Source organism: Rhamphochromis longiceps, linkage group LG20 (assembly GCF_057381845.1).
Source record: "Rhamphochromis longiceps isolate RC_006_pf linkage group LG20, R_longiceps_female_GT1.1, whole genome shotgun sequence".
Taxonomy (NCBI): domain Eukaryota; kingdom Metazoa; phylum Chordata; class Actinopteri; order Cichliformes; family Cichlidae; genus Rhamphochromis; species Rhamphochromis longiceps.
In genome coordinates this window covers 2,642,303-2,650,415 of record NC_140576.1, presented here as the reverse complement: position 1 = coordinate 2,650,415, position 8,113 = coordinate 2,642,303, and the positions used below count along the sequence as shown (strand labels likewise).

Genomic DNA, 8,113 nt, shown 5'->3' with positions numbered 1-8,113 from the left:
CCCCGACCCTAAAAGGAAAGTCTGAGTACTATCAAGAGGTGGGAATCAGAACAAAATGTACTTAAACTTCTAAATCTCATTCACAACTGATTTTCTTTGAGAAAATGACTTAGAGGTTGCTAAATGTGCTATGCTGCCCTCATCTGGTAAACTTGATTGGCCTTTTTTTGTAGATCTTAAAGAAAAACGGAAAACATCCAAAGTACACCCTCAATCACTACCCCACCCTGTCATGCCAAACAGACTTCCTTTTCCTCTGTATTATTTCCTGTCAATTTTATTTCTGCTTTGCTCCCAGAAGCTATAATCTTCCCCCCACAGGCATGCCCTTTTCTACTCTTCCTGTGTTTCATATCAGACCTACCTCAGGGTCTTGTGTCTAAACATAGAACCTTTTCAGTGACGGTTAAGGTTACTGTGACACTATAGGTCCAATCTGATGCTTTAAAGCCAAAGAGGTGTCTTCGGATAAGGGCTTGTCAGTGGGACATTTGATGGGATTTCTTGGGATTATGATGTTGGAGGTGTGTCAGCTTCAGCTGGCTGTTATCAACATGCTTGTTTGTTAACTCTTGAAAGCAGATAACCATCTATAATTCTCAGGATCAAGCAGCTTTTGAATGAATGTCCAACCTTTATTATAACAGCTTTACTCAGTTATGACTGGGCTCTGCAATGATATCTGCTACTTGAAATAATGTTGATCTTTAATAATGCAGGAGCATTTAGTGATTATAATTTGTTTAAATTAAGCCTAAATTGTCTGCATGCCTTGTTAAAAGTTTGTATATTTCATTTGGAAGTGTAGTAGCTAAGGCCTACAGTGAGGGATCATGTTATTTTTTATCTTGCTGAATGCCACCACACAAACTGTACTCATGTCCAGGCTGTCCATTTCCAAGTTTCATCAGAAGAGGGCAGTCAGCAACCCCTCTGAACAAGAGGTGCTGTCACATAACACAGGCCAACAATCATATGCTTGAAGTGAAGGCTTGGCCCTACTCTAATTTAATATAAGGGTTAATCTGTTTACATGCACATTTGGACCCACGTAACTGTAACACTGATGCTGTGAATACACCTGTTAACAGGATATTCCCGTCCACATATGAGATTCGACACTGTGAGCAGAAAGGCTGTGGTCACGGTTCAAACGGGACATTACTAAACCAACAATGCTAAAAAGTTAACCTAATTTATTTCCGTTATAATATTGGATTCAATATCAGACTTGCTTAAATAATCATGTTAATATGATCATTAAATACCTACAGATGAAGTTTGTGGATAATGAAATATAACTTATGCAAGCACTTCCTCCTGAACAAAATGTATTAACTGTTCATGCCTCATAATGTAAGGACTGGGCATTTTCAAACCAGGTGCTTACACTCACTTCCACAGTGTCTGTGCCAATGCACAATAACTTCATCTTGTGTGCCATTGTTTTTCCCCCATAAATGTTAGTTTGTTGTCCCAGCAGATGGATTTCCATTCCAAAACAGACCCGAGACTCTGCCTTGCATTAGGCAGACTCACTGGAATTATTCAGGCACGGGGTCCTCAGCAGCAGAGAGCAGATTTGGGAGCAACAGCTTCTATGATTCAGTCACAGGACTTTTTTTGGACAGTTTGAGGGGTTTGCCCTGACACAACAGACGGGCAGCAGAAAGCTGCAGATGGGCAGCTGAGAGATCTGAGAGATCAGAGAGAAGTAAAAGAGAGAAGAAAGAGAAGCAGACCAACTCAAAAGACTGTAAGGGGAGCAAGTTTGGCCGCTGTCTGTTTCCTTCTCTTAATCCTTAAATCTTCTGTAATCAGGATGAGAGGAAGAGAGCACGTTGGCTGACTTAGGACAGCAGAGTCTATGTTGGGACCTGGCTGATGAGGCAACCTTACTGGGCACTAGTAGAAATGGAGGGAGGGGAAAATCTGGAGCTGCAGTCAGTTTTGGGAAACTTAGCCTTAACCAGGTTCTACTAAGCGCCAGCGAGAAGCGTGGAAGTCCAGGATGGTTTAACTGTCAAGAGGAAGTAAGAAACCAGAGGAGAAAAAAAAGAAGAGGACTAACTCATGGCTGAACTGCTTTCAGGTGAGAGCTGTGTTATTATTTTTAGTAATATTTGTTCTGACATGTGTTGTTTTTGCTTTAGTTTTTATGAACATTCCCTTTTTAATCATCTTTATTCCACCGTTAAAAGGCAAAAAAGACAGCTGACATTTAGAATTCAGAGTAAGATGTCTGGCCAGATTGCAAGGTGTTGCTCAACAGGAAGTGGAGGCCACAGTGGCCTACACATCAACACTAAAGTCAGGGCATTTTATGTTTGTGCAGAATGAGGAAGAGAGAGAAAAGACTTGTGTGGGAACTGTGCATGACAGAGTGCTGAAATACAAGCATTTGCTCGTGGGATTAAGGGATTTATGGACGTTAACAAGAGCTTATTAAAAAGATAACCAATTGGAATAACTTCTAATTACTGTGACTGACAATAGGTGCAAAACTAATTTGCTGAAAAAATGGGTGAGTTTTGTGGTGCATGCAGGACCACAGCCAGCTCTTCTGTTATTTCCAGTCTTTAAAATATAGAGAATTAGAACTAGCTGACACTATCATATTTCTGAGTCTTGAGAAATAGTGTCTTCAGTGGCTTGAAAGTATATTTACACATTAGATACAAACTTTACACTACAGGATATGCCAGTGTGCTGATGTATGGAAGCACAGGATAACAGTGTTAAGACACCATGACACATGCTGTCACTAGACTGGCCTCCCATTGCTTCCAGTACCATATGGCCTTTTTCATCCCAGTTGAGTGTCCCTATGCCTTCTTTCACTTCACTGTGCAGACTGAGCGACCTCGGCTCTGCAGGATTTCTTGTTTTATAGTTGCTGTTATTTATGTGTAGATTTGTGCCTTCACATTATTTACGTTTCAGTTGTCTTAAATATATTTAAATTATGAGACTGCTTTCAAGGTGATAAGTATTTACTGTCTTTCTCTGTTGTGTGGTGCCAGTGAAAAATCAACTGGCAGCAAAGCATGTTACACAGGGAGGTTACCTATGTTGTAAATCAGAGACTTACTTTGACAGGAGGGCTGAGGTAAAGCTCTTCATCCTCTTTAGGCCTCATGCCTTTTAAACAAGGCCTTTTCAGGTCACCAGATCTATTTAAAATGCTAACTTTAAAAGCTGCCAGTCTGTGTTGCTCGTCTCACAATCACACGTGAACTGGTCTAAGGAGGGGAAGAGGTCTTACACCTGCCAAAACGAGACTGGAATGAGACAGCAGCACTTGTTAGGATTTGGCTTTTGCAAAGGAAAAACGAATTATAGACATCGGCACATTTCAAACTATGTGCACGCAGTTTTGTGTGCATACATAATGTGTGTACACCCGGAAAAGCGCTTTCAGTGTTTCGCACATCTGTCGAAGGTAACGTTACTGCAAATGAACTCTAAGCTGCTCGTAGATTATGCATTGTTTTTTTTGAAAAACGTTATCCCCCTTTAACTACAACAACAAACACCTGTCTGCTCAATCTGAACCTATATATGTGGCTACGGAAAATAATTGTGTGAACTGTGTTCATTTCGTGTGTATGATAACAACATTTACATTTTTCTGTTTAAGATAAGGGATCTCTGCTGCAGGCCTGACACCCAGGTGTGACCAGCGTCAGCGGGGGTTCCAATGGCTGCTGCAAATGACGACCCACACCTGGGCAGTGGCCCATCTGACGACTCAGAGATCCTCCTGGATGACTCTGACTCGGGCAGTGTGCTTTCAGACGACTCCGTGCTTCCCATCTATGAAAGGGACGGAAAATCAACAGAGCCGGCTAAAACATTGTACGAGGCCTGTGCCAAGAATGACACTGCATCCCTGCGCAGCATCATGGAGAGAGGAGTCACAAAAGATGAGGTCATGGAGCTAGACATCAATGGCAGGGTGAGATAAATGTCACTTCTCATTTTTTCCACACAGGTACTATGACAATGACTTTTTTTCTTTTTTTTTTAAATCAATTAATGAAGAAAGGTAACCTCAGCATCTATAATAGGCCTATTTATTTATATCTTCTTCCCCTCAGAATGGGCTGATGCTGGCTGTGTCCAAGGGTTTTGTGGACATCGTCGCCTTGCTTCACACATGCCCATTAATAGACATCAACCATCAAGACAATGATGGCAACACTGCTGTCATGATTGCAGCCCAAGCAGGTACATCTGAAGACATCAGATGACTTCAACATCAATTCCTAAGCTGATCATAGAATATTAACATAACATAATCTTTTCAATCCAGGCTTCATCACCATCCTGAACTATATCTTTAACTACTACCCTTGTGTGGACACTGAGATCAGGGACCCCCGTGGGTTCACAGCTCTCATCAAGGCAGGCCTACAAGGCAGAGAAGAGTGTGTCTCCGCATTGCTAATGCATGGTACGTCTAGATGTCTTTCTACATCAAATCTTCTAACAATGTCCCTCACCTGTGACCGAATGTCAAGCCCACATGGAGAGTCAGGATGTACACCTCAGATGTAGAGGATTTGGTTTGGTATGATTGCAATTAAACTCTTATAGGTATAACAAATCTATTAATGTCCTATATATGTAATATAGAGGGCAAAGCCGGACATCCGATCTGTCAACTAATCTGGTTTTTTTCTGGACTACAGAGATTAGTCCTGTATGAACTGTGCAGGGACACATTTAAGAAAGCTCTGTAATAATTCAGTCCACGTTCTATTTAAAGTTTAATGATGTCAGACATTAATCTATAATCCATCTGTGTTCATAGTGTGCAACAAAAATATCTGTGTGTATATTTGGTCAGTTAAAGCCTTGATTATTTGCCAAGTAGACTTCCAAAGTCTCCTGAGTAGACATGACTAAGCGTCTTCAGCCAGAAATTGGTTAAACCTGGGATGTCAAACTCATCTTACACTGTGGGCCACATACAGCCAGTTTGATCTCAGGTGGGCCAGATCACCTCAGTTACTTCAGTTTTATTTATTGTTTACTTTTATAGTATACCCTCTGTCAGTGTAAAGACGTTTAGCAACATAAGCAACATAAAGAAATGTTGCTGTAGTAAATAAAGAAATCTCTCAGCATGACTCTTTGGGTTTATATTGTAAAAAACAAATGTGTAAATAGCAGAAAAACACCAGAGGTTTTTGTTATTTCGTTGTTTTTCTATTACTTAATTACTGTAATATAATATGAAAAGGTGTAAAACTTAAAAATAAAAAAATTATGCAGTTAAAAAAAAAGTATTCCCAGCTATTTTTGTCCCATCTCACCATACTGATGCTTGCCATCTACCTAATAACCTGTGCTCCAAAAATCACCACATGGTGGTGTTGTTACGCTGAGTTGACGGCAGTTGATTTCCTCCCACTCAACATTTCTACTGTTTTCTCTCCTCGGTGTGCAGGTGCAGATATCAATGCAGTCGACCTCATCCAGGGGAAAGGTCTAAAGGACTGGGTTCTTAGGACAGGAAGGTTTGAGACTCTGAACAGACTGCGTCGCCTGCAAACTCGTCCTATTGCAGAACAGTTCTGTGAAAGCTACATTCCTGAGTGGCCTGAGCTAAAGCTACTGGTGGCAAAGGCCACTGCAGCCAAAACAGCAGGTCAGAAGCTGAGGCAGCGCTTAAAAGACAGTCTTAGTTTCAGCTTCCCACATGACCCCCAAGACAATGGGGTCATGGACCACATGGTGCGGATGACTACAAGCATCCACAGCCCCTTGATAGCTACTGGTTGCCGTCCACTCTGTCCCACCAGCCCCCCAGAGATTGGCAAGCGACGATTTGCTGTACCGGAACTGCTTGACAAGCACAGCAGCAAGGAACTGGAGGAGAGCATGGTGTCTCACAGTAATGGCTCCATCACTTCAGCTTCACCTGTGTCGGCCACCTCTGTATCACTGACCTCTTGCTGCCAAGACTCAGAGCGCAGGCAAAGCTCACCAACAGGTGGCATGAAAAGCTTCATCCCCCGCAGCATGGCACACAGAAACAGCATCTTCCCCTCAGGCTGCATTCCCAAAATTGAAGTTACAAAATCTGGGGAGCGCACTCCAAAGAAGGAGAAAAAGAACAAAAGGCAAAAGGGTTACCTGGAACCTCCTGTCTGGAAGTACAAGGAAGCCAAGGAGGAAAAAAAGAGAGAGAAGAAAAAGCAAGAAAAGGAAAAAGAGGAACAGAAAAAATCCAAGGGGTCCAAACGTTCATGAAGTGAAAACGCCCATTTTTTTCTTTCTAGCAAAACAGTTCTGAAGTGAGCAGCTGACAAGGGAAACACATGGGTGAACCTTGATCTGGAAAATGCACTGGATGGCTTTTTTCAGCATCTTTGTACAAGCTGAAAAATTATGCTAACCAAATAGAATCTGGTTTTCCAGAGACTGTGGTTTACTGGTTTCCTGTCTGAAAGGGTGAATTGTTTTTTTGAGGATGCAATTACACTGACTGCACACACCTGCGATGGTGTTATTTTTCTCTATAAAAGGATTTTACCCATCTTCATTTCATGAACAACTTCTCAGTAGCGTGCCATTGTGGTATTTCACTGCAATATAACCAAATAGCCCATAGCCAACTGTATGTGATCAGATGCCTTCAGGGAATGTATCAAAGTCACATTTAATCAAAGACCGTGAAAGGCCAAAAAAAACCACAAAAAAACAAAACAATTTAAGCTACAAATTAAAGGAAAAAATCAGTGAGAAATGCTCCATCATGGAATAATTATGATGACTCGGAACACTGATTTCTATCCCCTCTTAGACCTGAAATATACTCCCTTACAGACTTGTGCATGGCAGCTGCAGAAACCATGAACAAGTAGCTGCTCTTATTATTTTACTTTCTCTTCTGCTTGAAGGAAGAATGCACAGTTTGTGCAGTAGCAGTATTACAACAAACCAACTACTACAGATGTTTTTTAGTTTGTGCCGTATGGAAAGCACAAGTGTGTTATCTATGGTTCAGTTCCATTAAGCGTCTCAGTGAGCCATGACAAGGACCCAGCATCCCCTGAATGGAGGTTTAATACACTATTAATGTCTCTTAAAAAGGTATACTGGAGGCATATGTGAACATCTGCAAGGACTCTCCCTGATAATCAAAGCAGTCACTGCAACCTTGCAGATTCCAAAAGTATCAAATGTGTACAGAGACAAGTAACCCCAAGCCATGCCTGCAAAATGTAACTGCAAGGACTAAGGGTTCAGGTTTTCCTTTAATTTGTCATCTTTTCTGTGATTCTTTTGCTCTTTTTTGTGTTTTGCTGTGTCACGCAAATGATGTGAGTGTGATACTATAAAAGGAACAGAGCCATCTCTGAAGCATCTTCTTTCATACTGGAAAACAATGCTCAGTGGGATGCAAATAGAAATCTTCAGCCTGCTGCTTCATATTGTTTGTTTCATCGATTATTATTTGAAAACGAGTACTGTTGCTATTCAGGGAAATATACAATAAGCATATTATTATCATCAGAATAACAAACTGCATATTCAAGAACAGAAACCTGTTGTGGACTATAGCTTAATTTTGGGATTTTTTAAATTATTCTCTTTATAGATAAACGAACTAAAATAATAAATAATAAATCATGCATTTAACTGCAATAAATATCCCAAATACAGCTAAATATGTTTAATTGTGTTCTCTGAAAACTATATATAATTAGATACATTGTGGTGAAAATTTAGACAATCATTTCTGGGGTCATTTAAAGTCAAAACAAGAGATGCAAAAAGCTCAGGTCTTCAACATCTTTATAAAGTCTGTAAAACTGAAACTGTGTCTGCGTGTTCGTGTGTGTGTGTGTGTGTGTGTGTGTGTGTGTGTGTGTGTGTGTGTGTGTGTGTGTGTGTGTGTGTGTGTGTGTGTGTGTGTGTGTGTGTGTAAGTTTGGAATAAACTGACTGACCTTTGCAAAGGTTTGTGTGTTGGTCTTTATTACTGACAAAATATTAGTGTTTGGTGTCATCACATAGTGACCATTTGGCAATGGCAATTTAATTTATGCAGTGATTTGATTACACTTTAACTACATGTGTTTTACGTAAAAGATAAACAC

General features: G+C 40.7%; 1 protein-coding gene across 1 annotated transcript; it reads left to right on the top strand.

Moving 5' to 3' along the window:
• On the top strand, window positions 1-7,941 carry ankrd33aa (ankyrin repeat domain 33Aa). The gene is made up of 5 exons (XM_085393854.1): window positions 1-2,092; window positions 3,641-3,958; window positions 4,101-4,230; window positions 4,316-4,456; window positions 5,456-7,941. The coding sequence occupies exons 2-5, from the start codon at window positions 3,701-3,703 to the stop codon at window positions 6,259-6,261; spliced, it is 1,335 nt and encodes a 444-aa protein (XP_085249980.1). The 5' UTR covers window positions 1-2,092; window positions 3,641-3,700; the 3' UTR covers window positions 6,262-7,941.
• Window positions 7,942-8,113: the final 172 nt, after the last annotated feature.